General features: G+C 38.7%; 2 protein-coding genes across 2 annotated transcripts; both read right to left on the reverse strand.

The window, feature by feature from the left end:
* Window positions 1-2,537: 2,537 nt before the first annotated feature.
* On the reverse strand, window positions 2,538-9,750 carry vps72a (vacuolar protein sorting 72 homolog a). Its single transcript, XM_028597504.1, has 6 exons — window positions 9,281-9,750; window positions 6,944-7,096; window positions 6,470-6,590; window positions 5,819-5,995; window positions 3,713-3,857; window positions 2,538-3,541 (listed from the first exon to the last, which is right to left on the reverse strand). Exons 1-6 carry the CDS (start codon window positions 9,395-9,397, stop codon window positions 3,151-3,153), a joined length of 1,104 nt encoding a protein of 367 aa, XP_028453305.1. The 5' UTR covers window positions 9,398-9,750; the 3' UTR covers window positions 2,538-3,150.
* A 2,628-nt stretch (window positions 9,751-12,378) lies between these two features.
* LOC114567754 (leucine-rich repeat and immunoglobulin-like domain-containing nogo receptor-interacting protein 1) lies at window positions 12,379-14,208 on the reverse strand. The gene has a single exon (XM_028596861.1). It carries the CDS (start codon window positions 14,206-14,208, stop codon window positions 12,379-12,381), a length of 1,830 nt encoding a protein of 609 aa, XP_028452662.1.
* Window positions 14,209-20,367: the final 6,159 nt, after the last annotated feature.

A 20,367-nucleotide genomic window follows, 5' to 3' on the forward strand; every position in this document is an offset into this window, starting at 1 on the left:
CAGAAGAGTGTCAAACTGGTAGCCCTTCATATGACTCAATACCCATGAAGTAGCTCTCAGTTTCAAAAAGGTTGGTGACCCCTGATCTAGACCATCCAGGGTTGCACGGCACTCATCAGTAAACAAGACTGTTTGAAAATTAGTCTTCATATATTTCTGGGCCCACTGCAACCGTTTCTGCTTGTGAGCATTGGTTAGGAGTGGCCGAATAGTAGGTTTATGCACGACTGCAAGCCTCTGGAGGATCCTATACCTTGAGGTTTGCGGGACCTGCAGCTTGAAATACCGGTTTGCTGCTTTGTAATGGCATTTTAGCAGCTGCTCTCTTAATCCGATAAATTTGTCTGGCAGAAACCTTACTCATTATGCCTTTATCTACACAAACCAGTGTGCGCTCTGAATCAGCCACAAATATCTTAATGTAACTTGCCCTGTTAAGATGGGTTTGATTGAAATAGCTTTTGATTTCAGTAAATATGACCTAATGCTGCAAATTCAGCAAATAACCATTTTCAGTTCTGAAACTGTTACATAAACAACATAATTTGGAACAGTGTATTTTGAGTTTTTTATTTTTGAAAAAAATACTGTTTTCATTGGGTGGTTTGTTCACTGAAATTCGACTTACACCCTAACGGTTGGTGACTTGAAAATTATATTATAGATACATTATATAATTTTCATATATAGGAAAATCAGTGTAAAATAGAATTTGCATAATAATTTGGAACAGTGTAGTGGCTGAAAAACAAACTAATAATAGAAATAATGTGGAAGCTACTCAATTTATTTCAGGAGCATGTTTTTTTTACCCTTGAAACCTGGGTGACTAAACATTTATATTATTTTTGTTCCCCAGTGGGCTTTTATGTAACACAGACTGGTCGAGATGAGCAACAGCTGCAGGACGCTGTGCAGGGGAGTGATTCCTGTTCAATGTGCGAGGGGTCAAAGGTGCCACGCTAGTCAAGCACTCAGAGGTGTTCAGGCTGACTCTGTTGCTCTGTGATTGTACCCTGAGAGAACAAATATAGAACACGTAATTTAAGGTCCTAGAGGGATCAACGTAGCAGTATTGTTCGCTGTGACAATCGAGACTGGAGTTCAAACAATTTTAAAATAACACCTTTTATAATAGCTTCACAGCTGGCTCAATGATATTTAAAATAAATCGACTGTCTGGCTTATACTGTAATGTGATTTACAGTGGCAAGAAAAAGTATATGAACCTTTCGGAATTTCATGTTTTTCTGAATAAATTTATCATAAGGTATTAACAAATGTGTGTCTAAAATAACATTTTTTTTATCTTTCATGTCTTTATTGAGAACAACCAAAAAAACGTCACAGTGCGTAGAGGAAAAAGTATGTGAACCCTTGAGTTAATGACCTCAAAAAAAGCTAAATGGAGTCAGGTTTTAGCACACCTGGAGTCTCGTTGAGAGGAGTTTGGAGGTGTGGACTACAGCTACTTTGACTGATAAAACCCCTCAAACTTTTGGAGTTTGCTCTGCACAAGAAGAACACGCTTATGTGAGCCATGCCTCGCCAAAAAGAGCTTTCAGAGGATCTACGATCAATAATTGTTGATTTACATAAAGCGGACAACGGTTACAAAGTTATTTTAAAGACTTTAGATTCATGAACACATGACACTGTCATGACACATGAACCCTAACCATAACTTGTCATGACAAAAACCGAATTACGCTTACTAAAAGAAGCATTATGTCATAAACGTTTATGACTTTTTTATAAGGTTTATGACATGTTCATGACAGTGTCATGTCACTCTTGTGTAGATGCCTTCAAGTAAAATGTAACCAAAAAGACTGAAGACAGCCAGAGATATTATACGAGGCAATTGGATGAAAACACGTCAATTCAAAATCTACATTCAACATTTGCAAGTAAAGTGTAACCCTATTTTCTTTTCCCTTGTCCCCCTGTACTTGTGTAAAGTGTCCTTGGGTTTCATGAAATGCGCTATATTAATCTAAGTTATTAATAACGTTGGTCGCTACAACAAACTCTTATTGCTTTGGCTCGTGACACAGTGACAGTGATACCTGGTTTAGATCACAATACATCCAGATTAGGCTAAGTTACAGGATGCAACACTTGAAATGCAACGATGCATCTGTAACGTATTATCTTATTATAAATGAATGATTTTCTGTTTGAGCACAACATTCATCGCAACTATGACCTTCCCGTAACGCTAACTCCTAGACCTTTACGACAACAAGTGTGGTAAACTAGTTTCACTGACTGACTCACTGTATGGGTAGATTCAGGATGGATAGGAGGTTGTGAAAAGCATTACAGATGGAATTAATTTTAATATGATGGGGATGGGTTCATACAAGCTGTAAATTATGACTACAGAATAAAAACAATTAATGAACAAAACCCTCAAGAGACAGACTAATGATTGTGTTTTAGGGTGCTGTTCCACAGTAGTCTTTTCAGTGTAGCAGTTGTTTGACTGTTTGTGAAATGTGTTAGAAACCAGAGTTAGATATAGTAAATATTAATTAATTTTTCAAGTTTCAAATATTTATTTTTGTTGAGAAATATGTAGAAACCATATATATTGACAATAAAAAAAAAGGCATTTTGTCTAAGAAAAAAGAAAAAAATGCAGATGGAGACTTACTTTGCTTCAAAAGTCAATCAGTGGTTTTTCATCCACTCAAACCTGTTTTTTGGTCAATCAGGGTGTTAATGTTCAAAATTAATTTCTGTACACAGAGACATCACAAGATAGACTTTTTTTGTAGTTTAAGGTAATGCACCACTGATTTGGTTATGGTAATGTTTGTTTTTTACTTACTAAGTTCTTTTGCTTCTTGTAATTTCATGCTGTGTCCAGTCAACAGTAGCACTGAAATTATGCATTTAACTTCTTCAACAACTGTGGCGTATAAATCACAGAGATGCTGAATCCCAAATTGTCTGCAACGAACAATAAATCTCTGGTGCCAAGGATACTTTGTATGGATGGAGATTAACTAGATTTAGACAGTCCCATGGTGGAGGACAGAGACTGGCAGTTTGTCGGTTTGTCCTCATGTCACTCAATCAAGTCGCTCTGCCCAAACTAATCCGTTGAAAAAACGTATTTTCTAAATCCTTTTTGAAACTAATCTATGTTGCCATAGCACTCTGCTTGACGACCATTTTCTGGCGGGAACCCTTCGTTGCTGAGGAGTCAAGTCCTGTGACCCCTCCTGAAGTGTTTGGAAATCCGTGAGCAGCCACGTATTTACGGTACGCTTCTCGGATGATGCGGAAGGCTCGTGCGTTAGCGTAAGGTATATCAGTGACCGGGTCTCGGTACAGTGCAGCCTTGTGAGTGACAGGACAAACCTCCTGGACGGGCAGCTGAGGACTCGACTGGGCGCTGTGTGGAAAGGCCACCTCGAAAGCTTCGTCCTCACTGAATGTTATGTAAGTACGGGAGCACAGGCCTCCGGCAGGCTGCTGGGACGACGTCGTGGGATTTTGTGGTGCAGTTTGAGGGACGTCCTGATCCAACCTTTGGAAAATGGGGAAATTACTATTTTTACACAAACAGACTACATGCATTTGGTCTATCTAAGATTTGCCTACTTAAATACATAGTAAAGTTAACTGCTGTTGAAGTAGATTACTTCAAGCATGCTAAAAATGGAAACGATGGTCTAGCAGAAGATCATACGTAACATACCCTTCAACATCCACGTTTTCTTCTTTCAGGAGTGAGTGAGAGACTAGTGGCATCAAGACTGAATGGTAACGGATGGTTGGTCCTTCAAAACGCCGCTTCTTGTGGACCTGTTTCTTTTTGTCTGCCTCCAGACGTTCATAGTTCTCTACACACAGAAAGTAAAATAAATAAGGTTATCTTTATTTCAAGTGGCAATAGGTGAAACAACTTAAGACATCTTGAGACAATAGATTGGTAAATGTGTAGTCAGTAGTGATTTAGTAAAAACAATCACTAGTCAAATTAATCAATCATTATACAATATTTACTATGATTCTGTGTATGTCTTTGCCAAACAGATGGGCTACATTTATTCACATACATTCTGAATACAGCTAGTGGTGTCCGTTCCAACACTAAATCAACTATTTCTATTTATACTGTAACCATCAACAGACGCACCATTTGTGTCTCATATAGCATAACATATGTTAGAGAGGTTATGGACATGACAATGCAACAATTTTTTTTATTTCTTTACAGCTTTCTAGGCCGATTCAGATTTTCTTTGAGTTAGGCCAGCCAATACTCATTTTAGCCAATTCCGATTTCATTTTTTCTAACCACTTTACAGCACACACAAATATTTATTTTCTATCTTTTCTTTAATAGAACATTTTGCACAGAACATAGAAAATTTTTTGAACAGATAATGATCACTATAAAATAGAACTATATAAATTACTCGTGGTGTGGGAAATTCACACACATCTAAAGTGCAATGTTAGAACCATTTCCTTCTTTTCACATCCAATATCCAACTAAAAAAATGTGATTTTGGTTTTTGGTGTTGTCCCTCCCCGTCCTACTTTTTCCTTGCAGGTGTTGCATATTGCAAACTTGTTATCTTCTGCACACACGCTGAAGAATTTCCAAACAGCTGACATGTTGCAGGTTAATTCACGAGGTTCCCTACATGTGCAAGAATAGCGCAGACACACGCTTCAAACCGCGAGCGGATACGCGCAACACACAGCGGAAAAGTTGAGAGAAAAAAAAAAAAGAGAGACTGTGCTGTCGCGTGGGTGTGTGCGTGCATCCTTGAGAACTTTAACTCATATAACTTATGTTGTCAGTTAATTGTAGTATTGACCGGCATGAAATCGGCATATGTCAGACTGACCTGCTGGTCGCCGGTCATGGCCGAGCACGTGAAAACCGGCCAACTCCGGTCACCAGCCGGTCTATCGGTGCATCTCTACTTAATACAATTGTACAGTATACTTAATATTTCTATTGTCATTTATCTTCTGTCAATACAATATTATTTGTGTGACTTATGCTGTATTTGTAATAATAAAAAAAACTATAAAATAGTTACCATATATATATATATATAGGATTATTTTTGTGTATGTATGTATGTATGTATGTATATATATATATATATATATTTTCATTCCACTGATGAAGTCAGACATATGTTCGTGTTAGTCATCACTGTAACATTCAAGATGTGACAGCTTTTGTGTGAAACTATGATTTATTTTTGTTTTATTTGAAAAACACACAGACAAACTATAATCCCCAAACAAAAAATATAATTACCAAAACACAGTCAATTGTTAATTTTTGGTCGAATCACGCAACAGTTCAGAGATATATAAAAAAAAAAAACGAGCTGTCGGCAGACAGATTCAGTTCAACGGGCGAGCCATGCAGGAAATACACAAACACAGTTAAAACAGTCAGTCATGTCAGTCTGCTGATCGGTACATTACTAGTTTTCCCGTCACTGACCGCGTTTCACGTTCCTTGATCTCTGCCTCTGTCAGTTTGGAGTGCTGGTTTTGAGATGATCGAGGGACTAAACTACCTCGACATTAATTCTAGCTGCAGTTGTGGAGCTATCTCACCGGACCGACTGTCACTCCACTAGGCTCTTGAAGGCGACTCTCCCGTGACGTCCGTTATAAGCGACCCGGTGATCGGCAGCAGTGGTAAACTATTTGTGATCGTTACAGAGTGAATATAAAAAAGCTTAAGCAAAAGCTTTCAACTGCAGACAGAACATTTTGGAACCAAAACTCTCTTTACATTTGAGTAACTTGACCAACATGTTCTTACCTAAAGATCGAATGTTGATCTCTGCTGTTATTTTGGCCTCAGCCAGCAGTTCTTCCTGGGTAAGGGGCCGGTCCCGATGAGCACCTCTCCTTCTCCGAGGGGCATCTTGACGCTCTTGCAAGCGTAGATTGGTCTTTCGGGTATGTTCACTGGTAGACTGTCGCACAGACTTCCGAGCTAAAGAGTGATTAAGCATACATTACCATATAACTTTCGCATATCCTTCGTCTTACTTACACCTCACTTCGCACCGGCTCTGTAATGCCTACTTAACCTGCACTTTGTGTAGGCTTTTGTATTCTGTATTCCTGTATTGTATTGAATGTGAAACTGTATGTTGTCCTGCACGCTTACGCTTTTCTTGGCCAGGTCGCCATTGCAAATGAGAACCTGTTCTCAACGGCCTACCTGGTTAAATAAAAAAATAAAAAAACATCATACAGCTCAAAAAATCCAAAAGGAGGACAAATCCTGTTCAAAAAAAATATGTTCAAAAACTGACCCTCTAATGCAGTTGTGATGTAATCATCATGTGCTTATGAAGTGATGGTTTATGTGTTAAACTGTTTAAGTTAAGTGTTTTTGGATCATTTACGGGGGATATCGGAAAACGGTGTGTAGCCATTGGTGAGAGGTTTGTACCAATCTTACTTTCTGCAAAATCTTGGAATTCTTGTGGAATCCTCCTTTTGAGCTCCACTTTAACTTTCTCAGTCTTCTTCTGTTCCTCGGACGGCCTTTTGGGTTTGGGTTTTGCCACCTTTATTGGTTCCTTTGATTAAAAAAATATAAAAAGCCTATTAACTGCCAATATATTTAATTCTAAATCAAATCACCCAAAATACTAGACTGGGTAAACCCAGCCCGATCTGCCGGCGAGCTGATTTCACCCTGCAGCTCAGGCTGGAAAACTGTACGTTTATCTATCCTGCTTCCGTTACAATTTTGCGGGGACCAATCACAAACTGGCTTATCCACCTGGCGCACTATTGGCGGGTTTAACACAATGACAATACAGAAGCAACCAAGCAGCTTCTTGTTTGAATGTAGACTGATCATTTAATTCACTTATTAATGCAGAAACGTCATTCAAAGTCAGATCACTCTTGAAATAATTGTCGCTACCTTATACGCTTTAGTGACCACCCGACTTTTCCGCCGAGGAGCATCCTCCTCCTGGTCGCTGTCTGGCTCATCACCCTCATCGATGTCAAAGTCGCTGTCCACCTCATCCTCTGTGTCTGAATGTTCTCCATGATACTCGTCATCTCCTGATTCCTGGAAGGAAACAAAAGGGCATGATTTAGCCAAACATCTATGAACACTAAAGAGATTGCCTGTTAATGCAACGATTGGTAAACCAAAATTCCTCTGAGGTTTTCCATAGGTTGTATTAAGACTCTTTGATAAAGTTAATACAGGTGACATGTCACCATTTTAAAGCGAAATAGGCCAAAGGTAGCATAGTGTATCGGAGTTAAATTCTGTGATGGGCATGTGTTCTAATCAAGGTGTCATTAAGCTATGACATTTAGTAAGAATGTCTCCCGTAGAACGAGCAGGTTTATTTTTTAATACTCAGGCTACTGACACACTCCCAGATCCACAACACAAACATACAGAGAGGCAGGTTTGTGTTGACACCAAGTAAATCTCAAGGTGATACAGCAATCAGTCTCGGAGTATACTTACTATGGGTAGACAAAATAATACCAACACCTTATGTACAAAACATAAATTCTGATTGAACTTCATCAGTATGTACACAGGTATGTCACACTGTTTTTATGAAAGTGTCTCATGATTTGTTAATCTACTAATCTTGTCAACCTCAGTTGAGACTAACGTCAGAACTGCCAGAGCAGCCGCTGCCAATCCCCAATGTTGATCCTTGAACCAGCAGCTGCTTGAAGAAAATTACTTAGACTGTAAATTGAGGATAAAACTCAGCATCTTAAAATGTAAGCCTTAAATTAAGTTGCTACAATATCGAATAATAGCGTGTAATGTTCTGACAAACAATATAGCCTTAAGCCTCTATAGCTTTTCTCTCTCTTTGAATGTGACGGAGAATGGACTGGCAATCTTATCCAGCCTTCACAAATTTAAAAGCTGTCAAGATAAACTGGGCCAGGAAATTTTGGAGTTGTGGTCACAGTTTTGAATGAGTCACATTGGCATTGTGGTTTTTAAGGCCAGAGCTGCTGCAGGCCTTAATTGCAGGCACATTTATAAAACTCATGCTTTAGTGTGTCCTTTCCATGTTGGTGGTTAATATCGATTGCATCTTTAAGCTTGTATTTATTTGTCTCCTCTTACTATGCCTTCAAGCACATTTGACAAGCCCTACTAAAAAGGACCATAAAACACAGTCTAATGGGTATTTGTCCCACTCTCCAAAACCTGTATACTAAAGGAGCCATATTTGAAAAGCCTGTGCTATGTATAGTCCATGATCTTCTTAAATATGGGATGTGGCATTAACTGCAGAGATTATGCAGATAAATGGGCATCACTTCTAACACTGCTGAGACTGAGAAGTAGTGCTGGGTGGTATACCGGTTTAAATTTCCCACATGTTGTGAATTTTTCATATACCACTGTACTGATGCATAGCTGAAACAATTGCTGAAACTTTTCAATAGGCATATATATATATATATATATATATATATATATATATTGTTCACCGTGAAGAGCGCTACAGTCTGGGGAATGCTGTGATTGTATTGAGAGGGGATGCCTATTGTATTGGCATACAACAAGTTGTGACACTAATAATTGTACATTTACAAAAATACATTACACATGTTGTCAATCTACTCCTGACAGTAGACTAAGACACTATAAACCTATAATAAGACAGTCATACAAAAAATACCATGAAAAAAAAAACTAAAAATGTTTTTAAATTAAATAATTTCACTGCCTGTCAGGATTGGTCTGCTACTTTTAAGTTAACAATCAATTAATCAAGACATTATTGTGCAAGACAATGAAATGTCCTGCGTGACCTTTTTGTGGCCACTGATAACTTGTGATGTGTTTTTTAATGGTCAATGTAAGGCAGTGCCATGTGTCCCTTTTGGATTATAATGAAAATAAACAGTTTTATTAATTAAAAGGAGTAGTCAGTCTTAGGAACATCTTTTTTTCCATGTCATAAGACTGCTAAATAAATAACACACGGAGTGCAACCTGTGCAATACCGTCTCAAATAAAATTCAACCCACTGTGCAATAACTGTTATTCAGTTTAATGGCCTAGAATGCATATACTTCTTTTATTTTATTATATTGCATGTCTTTTTATTTTTACAGTTGTTTCCTTTATTGCCTCTTAGGTTTGTTTTTTACTTATTTTATTATATTTGTGAATATATTGAATCTTCCACCAATAGACGAACTCAAGCTAGCTGGGAGCCAATGCTAACGTATTAGCTAGTTCACTTTGGTTACTCACATCGTTGAAGCCTCCATACGTGGTCTTGTAGAATTCATCCTCTTCTTCAGCATCCAGTAACTTTGACAAGCGGTTACCCGCAGTCTTTCTGGGTTCCCGGTCAACTGCCAGAGTCATGGCTGTAATCTCTAATCAATGCTAACAAACGTAACGTCTGGGTGTTTAGCTAGCTATATCGTTAGCTAGCGTTGTGCTATTGTTGTGCTAACTTGAGCCGGTATAACGTTAGGGTGTTTTGGGGGACCTTTTTTACCTCTCACTGTGCGTACTCAATTAACTGTTCGTACCCACATTTATTTAAGTTATGAATTACGCTTTAAATTGACGTTAATATGCAAAAAGGATATTCCTTATTAGCTACCGACCTTTAGTAATACAAGCTAAGTACACAGCTAACCTCTAATACTAGCCGCCATAGCCGCTGCCTAATAATACCATAGACAGTATGAATAATACTTGTCGCTAACGAATACATCCGGAGCAGTAGATGTACTTCCGGGGGTACGGTGCAAAACATATACTTAAAACGATGCAATGGCTGTCCGAAATCAATACATAATAATAATAATACATTTTATTTATAACGCACTTTACATTTAAAACAAATCTCAAATTGCTATAGGGTAAAAGCATCAGTATAAAAGACAGATAAACACATAAAAACGGGAGACTAAAGTCATAGGTCTTGCTAAAAAGAAAATATTTTAAGTTATTTTTCCATGTAAATGACTCACCCTGACCACTACACTATAAAGTGGACTAGTAGTGAGTGATTTCGGACACACAACCGAGAAACCCCCTGTAACTGCCACTGCCACTTATTTAGGGGCAAATCAAATCCTAAATCGGATCTGCGCGAGACGGACGGACGACAGCACAGAACACACCGAATAGACTCGAGTCACTGACCTCGCCAGACTATCGGACGGCTGATTATCGGGTTGGTGTGGCCCTGACACACCAACCCTACGGACAGCCGACCTGACTTGCTGGGTTGGAGGGCGGGCAGTCGGACTCAGTGCTAACCCGGAAATAACGAACGGGATGAGTGTTGAATGCCTCTCAAAATCTGACGAAAAGCTTTTAAACTGACCTTTGTCGATCTGAAATGAAAACTGATTCAGCAACTGTAGCCTATGTCCTATTTCTTGCTTAAATGTTTTCAGAAACACGTTTCAGTGAACTATTTTCGTAAAATACGAGATCGTATTTCGAACAAGCCATTATTACTATCGGCTGGAGAAGCCAGACCCACGTGACACGTTGTCATTTACGGTTTTCATTTTCTGTATTACATCTTGCGCACGTGCAGAACGTACGCTCAAGACAGCGTCGCTTCGGTGTGTTCCAAGGCACTTTTTTGGACCTCGGGGAGCAGCCTGATCAGTCCGACTGCCTTTTCTGTCGACGGTCAGCCGTCAGGTTGGTGTGTCAGGGGCTTTAGGCATGAGGAGTAGGGATTGGTTAAGGTTAGGAATATCAGGGTAAGCCAATCAGAGGCTGAAAAAGGCAGAATAAGGCGGGCCACGAGGCACGTCCTTTGTTGTCGCTGGGTAAATACCTAATGTTAGCAAAAGAAAATATCAATACATTATGAAATTATCTTAACTTCCAAATCATTTGGCTGGTACATTTACAATGGCGGACACACAATATTTTATACTGTTGTCATAGAAACCAGTGGAGCACTAATGTATTGCCATGGCAACAACATCATTTGGATGAACTTTCTTGTGGCAGACCGTGATGAACACATTTTTGTAAGTGTTGGTTATCGGCATAAATTGTAAAATTTATGTTACAAAGATACAAAGTGCAGGTGCTCGGATATCTCAGTTGGTAGAGCGGGCGCCCATATACAAAGGTTTACTCCTCGACGCAGCGGGGCCGGGGTTCGATTCCGACCTGCAGTCTTTTGCTGCCTGTCATTCCCCCCTCTCTCTCCCATTTCATGTATTCAGCTGTCCTGTTGAATAAATGCCAAAAAATTAATCTTAAAAAAAAAAAAAAAAAAAAAAAAAGATACAAAGTACTCTGTGTGCTCACTGCATACAATTACACTATTTAACTTAAAGACCTTTGTCTGTGCTTGTGGTTAACAGTTATTGATTTAGTGTTAAAATAAATAGTTTAGCCTATTTAACCTGTTTATCAAGCATTCACAAAGCAAACCCAATGCTTACCGTTACCGCTTCAGATGTTCTGATGTAGGCCTACATTTTTCGACCAAGAACCACCAAATAAGCACACCAAAAAATACAGTTTTGAAAGCACAATACTTTTGTTGTGCTACTTTTAGAAAGCAAACTTATTAAGTGCTTTATTGGGAAAGAAAACATACAATCCACACATCCATTAAATAACGATTGCAGCAGTAAATGTGACAATATTAAAATACCAGCAAAAGATTTTTTTTTAAAAATTAAGTAGAAATGACATAAATGCAAGTCATGTGTACATTAACATAGATATAAGGTTAACATTGCTATACTACATTTTAACTCACAGCTACCATCTGAGGTCCATCATACTTATTTCATTTAAAAAGTCTAATATATCATCTGTTCTTTAGAAATTAAATAGACAAAACAAACAAGTTCTTAAATTGTTTATATATTAACATCAACAAAGGCAGTATAAGCAACACACAATTTACTGAATAATTTACATCTCTACATAGCACATGCATTATGCTCATTAAATATTGCTTACTTTGGTTGTTTTATTTTCAGGCTTTGTTATAGTGTAGCTTCCGTCTCATAAAAGAGACAGTATATAAGTAAATAAAGCTATAATGATGTCAACTTCTAGGTTATACTGTATGTTCCTAAAATGTAACTTAAATCGTATTAATGTCCAGAAGGGCTTATAGGCTTCTTACAATTTCCAGTATGTCTTGTCTTTTTTCACTATTGCACAACATAGGCTAACATGCTTTAGTTTATTTGAATTAATCAACAGTCAGCCTGTCTGTTGGAAACAAGTTTACATGCTCTAAAATTAAATTAATTATCACTAGTAATGGAAATTAAAATACAAGTTTTACATTTGAATGTACTAGGTCAAACCAAGTGAAAACAGGATTTTTACTTATAGACTCATATTAGTTTCATGGTGAACCTGCTTGTCTCCATATAGTTGCCTTTCCCTCCATTACTACTTGACACAGCGCTTCGTGGCACGTATGCTATTGTGGCTGTGTGCTTTATTTGCCCTTTACTCTTACTCCAGAAAAACATGAAGATGAAACAAACGCTCACAGAGCTGAAAAATGAAATCAATCCAATGGTTGCAGCTACCAGTAACGTCTTGACATCTAATGGGATATTCTGATTTCCATTCACACCTGGAGAGGCAGATGGAAAGGCAAACCAACCTTTAAGATGAAAGGGGTTTTTAGAAGATGATGGAAAGGCTCGGACATGAATGCTGACAAGCAGGCTGTCATTTCCTGCCGCATTAGATGCCACACAGAGATAAGCACCACTGTCTTGAGGTTGAGCATAGCGAACCTCCAGCGAGCCATTAGAGAGAGCCCGTATTCTACCAATAGGTGACAGAGGTTTTAGCTGCGGGCTTATCCAGGTGACAGATGGCAGAGGGTCACCTTCTGCATTGCAATAAAACACAACCGTTTGTCCTTGATCTACTCTCACTTCTTGAGGTTTAGGGTTTAGAATACTAGGCTGCCGACATGTGAGCAGGCCTGGGAGCTCAGCTTCAGTAAAGTCTACAAAATACCATCCCTGCAACTGGACGGAGGTAGCGCAAGTCGGCGGATTTCCACCAAAGTCCAGATATAGTCGCCTTTGCACCACCCACAGCAGACGGCAGTCGCATGCTAGTGGGTTGTTATCAAGTCCCAGAGTTCTTAGGGCGTCCACCAAATGGAAAGCTCCTACCTCGAGTGTAGTGAGAAAGTTTCTAGATACATTCAGCAATTTGAAATGTGCCAAACCCTTGAATGCTCCGATTTCGATATGTAGCAATGATCCCCCCACCAGATGGAGCTCTTGGAGCCGGAGCAAGTCTCCAAACAGGTTTTCATGAATGTAGGTGATTGGGTTAAAAGAAAGGTCAAGGTACACAAGATATACAAGATGATGCAAAGAGATGTAGGGGACAACACTGAGGTTACAGTGTCTAATGGTTAGGGATGTAAGATTTAGGCCAAAGAGACTGTTTCCTGACAGGTTCTCCAGCCAGCGGCAATGACTAATGAGAAGTTCCTTCAGACGCTCTAGGTGACGAAAAGAGTAGTTTGGCAGCGTGGTGATGCCCATTCGGTAAAAATGAAGACTTTTCAGGCTCCCGAGCTGTGTGAGTGCCTCTGTTGGCACAGCAGTGAGGTTGCAGCCGTCAAGGCGCAGCTCTTGCAGACTAGTTAAGCCAGTAAAAGCTTGATGAGAAATAAAAACTAAGTCATTATCTGCTGCTTTAATGAACTGCAGGGCAGTTAAGTCACGGAAGGTAAAATCTAGAAAAACAAGGATCTCATTGCTGCTTATGTCCAGTAACTTCAGTTTTGGCAAACCAGCAAACACTCCGACAGGAATAATCTTCAGGTGGTTGCGGGCAAGACGCAGAGTTATCAGACTTTGCAAGCCGAGAAAGGCTTCCACTTCAATTATTACTATAATATTGTCACTCAAATCCAAATCCAAAAGTTGTGTCAAAGTAAGGAACTGCTGGTGCACCAGAGTCTTGATCTTATTATGTGTTAGATTTAGTAGTTTAGGGTTTTGTGGGAGACCGTTGGGCACTGTGGTGAGTTGGCCATCAGAGCAGTTCACCTCCAGCAGCACGGTGTTGCAGCGGCACGACTTTGGACACAGCCAGCGTGTTTCAGATGATAATGCCACCCCCACTGCCAACAGGTAGAGAGTTCCCCAGCACAGCCATTGGTGGATAGCAATCCCCTCAAACATCTGTTGGCCTGTCTGCCCGTGTGAGAGAGAGAGACAGCTGAGAAAAGAATGAGAGAATTGATATTTACTGACGTCACAATAGTGAAAATTGGGGAAACGTGACTTTCTGCAACACATAACTACAATAAGGCCGATAGGGTTAAGGTGCGGCCTAGTGAATTCATCTGTTCTTTTTAACTGAAAATAGTTTAATGTTTTTCTCATCTCTTGGATAACAGGAAGTAGATGTTCATAATCAGACAGCTGCTGATGGAGGGTTCTGTCTTCATAGACTTACAAATGGCCTACTGAAGAAAAAAGACAGAAAGCAAAGGAGATAAGGTAAAATGCTGTCAGATGGGGGTGCTGAATCATCTTCGTCAAACTATGAGTGTCAATATATTCAGTTTATATTTACAGTATGTTGTTTACAGTGCTGCAGTAATCCAAGATGATAAGATACAGAGGTAACAGCTGTGTCATCCATCCTGGAACAGCCTCCTGTCTCAGACAAACCAAATAAGTTCACATCTTTAAAAAGCAGCTAAAAGCTCATTTGTTTTATCTTGCAATCTCTTGATTGTATGCCTTATACTATGTGTTGTAGCTGCACTTAATTTATGCTTTTTCTCTCTTTCTTTATCCTCCCTTTTTACCTTTTCTTCTTCCTTTTCAACTTCTATTTCAAAAGTGTTCCATAAATAAAGTTTTCTTGCTTGCTTTCTTGCTAAGAAACTTCCATTCACTGACCAATATCAGAGGCTGTTGAAAGCTCAGTGGTCCTTTAAGGCCCTAACCGCTCAATTATCTGTTATCAAATATTGTAAACGTCATCTCGCTGGGCACATTAAATGTCAGAGAAACACATAATCCTTGGCTTTTATTACATTCAACATTTTTGTTTTTGTTTATTTAGATAACTAGTTACTATGAAAGCAGATTGCAGGCTTTTCTCTTGGTCTATTTTTTCACTTTGCACAATTTACTGTAAAATGTGAGATATGAAACTGTGTAGCTTCATTTCAGCAAAGGAAGATGACGTGTATACACACAACCAAGAGAAATATAATCACACTTGGTCTATTTTAGTATTTACAAAAGTCTTAATTCACACCTTATGGCTGTCCTAAAATATGGCCACTTTTTGTTAACCTTTGAACACATGTTCTATCTTCCAAGCACCACACAACAATAATATTTGGCTGGAGCTAAACAAGCAGAACAAGGTCTAGATCCAGAATTATGTGACAAAGATGTACATGTACAGTATATAGGGGGGGGTTCACTACAGATTATCAAAATCTCTCTCTTTATATGAACCATTGCTAAATCCACCTCTAGAGGGAGGCAAAAGCAAAAATATGACAACATTTCTGTACATTATATGTCCACTGGTTTTATAACACTGCTTGAAGATTAACTGTAACTGGGGAAAAAATGTCATTGCTACCAGTAATCACACAATAACTTTAAAACTAAAATAATCCATGCAACAATATATATTGGCATGTCATGTGAATATATATATTTGTAATCATTGCTTTTAACATGGAAACAAGAATATTAGGTAAACCTGTAAGCCTATAAAAATGACTAAGGGATCAGCTCATCAAAAAATGTGTGACTTGCTTAAACGCGCTGTTTAAATTGCCAAGGGAGTGTTAGAAGGGTGATGCCACCCTCAGCTCTCCTCACGTTGTTCTGCTGAACACTGCAACACTATAACATGTGAGATGAGGGACGCAGAGAGAAAGACTACAGTAGGACAGATCAATTATTTTCCACTTAGATCTTTGTGGTCACCTTGAAAACTCCTCCTACAAAGTCTAATTTTGAATAGAGTGGATCAGGGAGAAAATAAAAATCTCTCTGTTTTTAAAATGATATTTTTAAGGTGGTAATTGTATATTTTGGTATGTAGCTGGGGAATCCTGTATAACCTGACTGCTGGTGATAACAGCAGCTCCCCAGAGCAGTGAGTGATGGAGGCTGACTCCTCTTAAACTCCTTTAGGAGCGTACGTGATAGAGAGTGAAAATAGTGTACAAAGGTGAAATCACAGTTATTTACTGGGGCCTGACAGCTTCAAGAGCTCAAATACAAAGCATAGTGTTATCAAAGGCTCAGAATTATAGTGAACTTATTGGGGGGGAGAGAAAATCAAATATTGCAACTTACCGTCTCTTCAGTCTGGAGGGCTGGTCATTGTGATAGCTCCATTTTCACAATTTTGTGGTTTAAAAAAACACGAGTGTATTTGCAAGTGGGTGTTATGTTTCTGAATAAATTGTTGACACAAGGAAAGAGAATTCCAAGAGCAGATTAAATCTTTTTTGGTCTGTGAGGTCCACCTCTGTTGCTCAGAAATACATCCAAATGAAACCTGCAATGTGAGAGAAACAGACAGACATATCATAACAAGAAAGCTTCATCCTCCCATTCTTAGATATATTCAAGCCCGGAGGAAGCGTGTTCCTGCAGCTCGGTTTCCCTGTTGCTTCGCTGTCCTCATGGCAACAACAACCTGGCTCTGGACGGGTGGGAGCTCGGTGCATGCTGGGGGATTATATACACTAGCTTGTGGACTCCATCCAACACACTGCACTGGATGACAGGAGGCAGGCACACAGGTCAGCCAAATGCAGAGATGTAGGCGCAAACACCAGATGGGAATGAATTTAAGCACTGACACTTAGAAATAAAGGCATATCTTTTCAGCTCTCTGGTCTGTCAGATTTGAAAGTTTGATGAGGACACATCAGCTGTTTGATTTGTAAAGGAGGATAGTGTTAGGTTGAAATAATTTGTCCAACCTGTAAGATGTTTGCACCTTGTTAGTATTTAGATCTTTAAAATGTAGTATTACAATTCAAAAACTCCATTATAACTACTCGTTTAGTACAACCTTAACATATTATTGTCACGTCCAAGTTACTGAGACTAATTTATGAAAAAGTCCTGAATGAAAGGCAGCATTGGGAACAGATGGAATTATTGTATCTTACCTCATTGGCATAAAATAAAAATAAAAACTCAAAGGCAACCATGACACAAAATGACTAGATGGCTTTTGTAGCATGAAATAGTGAATGGTGTATAACCCTGAGTTCTTGATGGTGTATGTACTCCAGTCAGTCTGGGCTGTGAGTGATAAACAGGCCATAGTTTCTCTTTATAGATTTTATGAGAATAAAAGTTACACATCATAAATGAGTGAGGTGAACTTAAATAATTAAGGATCTAATGTGTGGTTACAGTAGTATTAGTAGGCTATGATTTGTAAAAAAGACTTGCATTATTTGTGCTGCAAGTACACAGGCAATCGAAGGATTAAACGAGGAGATGGCATGGTACACTCAAGATTAAAGATACAAGTAGTGCAGATTACACAACTTTGTATGACTCATTACTTTATAAAATACAGAGGTGTTTTACAATGAAATAAGTACATACACCTGACATATAGCTTATCCTCCCTACCTATATATAAAAGAAAACTTAAAGAAAAATTGTACTCGGTGGATATCTAACCTCCTGACTGGCAGCTATTGAAATGATTTACCAGCTTTTTGAACTCTTCTTCAGTTTTTATTATTTAAATCCCCTGCCTCTTGTTATTTTGTTGAGCTGTTATTTTGTTTGTTGATTAAAGGCTTAAAAATTGAGTTTAAGCCTGTAATTATTTTTCTTATTCTAATTTCGCCATATTGAGTTTATTCCATGTCCTTTGTTTTTATTTTTATTTCCTGTAAATTAGGTTGTAGTGACCTGGTGAGGTTTGGCTATAAGCCCCCCACAAGTTTCTGACCTCTCCAGCACACACTTTTTCTCTTTCTATGTGAAAGAGATATGTTGCGATTTATGTTGTAATGTTATATTTTTTTAATGAATGTGTGCAAACCAATAAACAAACAAACTAACAAAGCTGCAATGCCAGTTTTCATTTATCAGATATGCAATTTCTTTAAATAGTCTTGTAAATAGACTTAATTATGTGTTGTGGTGTCTAACTTGTCCCGGGGCCATGGAAGAGAATTGGATACAAGGTGTTGGTATATGAGGAAGAACATGAAGTCTGTAATTGGGTTTTCTGCAGGTCTGATATGAAAACTAAAAAGGTTAAACTGGTTTGGAGTCACAGAAAATGCTGGTTAGCAGACAAAGTACCATGGTCATTTTAAATCGCACCTGCAGGGTGGGATTTCACTACAACTGGTGTCACAAACAAGTTCCAACAATCGTGATATTTCCACATATTCAGCATCAATGAATGATCAGAGTAACGCATTAGTATTTAAATCAATATTTCAAGGTTCAATCATAAGAAGTGGGCAGTAACATGCATTTCAAATTTGCCAACTCTGGTTTGACTTTGTTTTCTTTCCCCCCTGTGACTGAATGATCTCTCATCTCATCCCAGGTCTCTAAAATACTTATTGACTGTAATTTGTGATTGTGACCTACACTTCTCCCTTTGTTAATTTGTTTCATTGGCAAACACTCACTTCAGATTTAATGAAAGTTATATAAAAACAATTACAATTTCCTGCCTCTCTGCTCAGCTGCAGGATTATAAGGTGTGTGCCACACCACAGAAGAAAAGCTGCTGCCGAGTCAGGAACTTACCATCTGGTACCTCAGGAATCCTACGTTCATCAGCGAATCTCTGTCCAACCCCCGGAGAGAAAATCAGTTATGAACGCCAATTACAGCCTCAGCCAAATCAAAGATCCTAATTGCATAATATCCTCTTGTATTTTTACCATCATGTTGTTTCGTCATTGCTGCTCCCTGTAGTGGTGACTGCTGCGATGCCTCTGGGTAATTATCTTGCTGGACATCTTATGCCTTTTATTAGAGTCGTAGAAAGCTGACAGAAAAAAAGGGGAGGGAGAAATGGGGATGATTTGCAACAAGGGTCAACAGCCAAATTTTACCCAGGGACACTGCAAATTACATAATCAGCAACAGTTTTTTGCTTTTCTGCCAAGAGTTACATTAGAAGATTGATACCATACCATGAAGCTGCAGTACAGCCAGCAACCATTTAGCTTATCTTAGCATAAAGATAAGAAACAGGGCGAAATAGCTAGCCTGGCTCTGTCAGGTAACAACAATCTGCCTACCAGCACCTTTAAAGCTCACTAATTGACACACTATATCTCATTTGTTTAATCTGTACAAAAAAAACGAAAGAAGGGGGGGTTACGTGCCAAAATATTTCTTGGCTGGGAGAAATAACTGCCTGATGTCTCTGATGGTTTCCAAGGCAACCTCAAAGTGATGACAAGATAATGATGTGGGCCATGAAAAAGTCCAACACAATATAGTAGGCAGATTTTGTTACAATTTGGACAAAGCCAGGCTAGCTGTTTCCCCGTTTTCAGTGTTTATGCTTAGCTAAGCTAACTAGCTGATGGTAGCTATATTCATCGTACAGACATGAGAGTGGTACCAAGCTTTTCCTCTAACTCTCATCAATGAAAAATAAGCACATTTCCCAAAATGTTAAAATATCCCCTTAGTGTAATTATTCACCTCTTGTAAATATGTGGTTAACATATGTACTTTAAATAAGAAACAGCTGTAAATATGAAGTACTAGAGAAGAGGTTCACACTAAAGTAAACTGAAAGAGAATTAGTTTTTTAACTTCACACACAAACAGGAAATCGTGAGCAGGAATTTACATTATAGCAACACGTTAGCCAAGAGAAAACCACCCCAACTTTTCATCCATGAACAAGAAACTTTCAGTCCCTATTTATTAGGGGTGTTGAATTTAATCATTGCATCGATGCATCACAATGTGTACATGGACGATTCTGCATCGATGCAGTGACAGACCATAATCGATTATTACTATTGAAACTGAAGGAATTCTTTTTTTGATATTATATATATTTGAAAGTTTGATATTAGTGCGATTTTGGCCATTTCCACATGTTGTACTTTAACGAACTCATCCTAGAGATTTCATCCGATCAACTTCAAATTTGGTCTGTGCCATCTTAAAACCTTAAAGATGAAAAGTTATTAAAAGAAAAACCTTTCGTCATAGGGCATGGCCGTGGCGTGGCAGCCATTTTGTGTGTTTCGCCATCAAAACAGGAAGTAGGTGTAACTTGAGTGTACATTGACCAATTGGCTCGAAACTTTTCAGGAATCATTCACTGATTCA

Source organism: Perca flavescens, chromosome 14, assembly GCF_004354835.1.
Source record: "Perca flavescens isolate YP-PL-M2 chromosome 14, PFLA_1.0, whole genome shotgun sequence".
Classification (NCBI taxonomy): domain Eukaryota; kingdom Metazoa; phylum Chordata; class Actinopteri; order Perciformes; family Percidae; genus Perca; species Perca flavescens.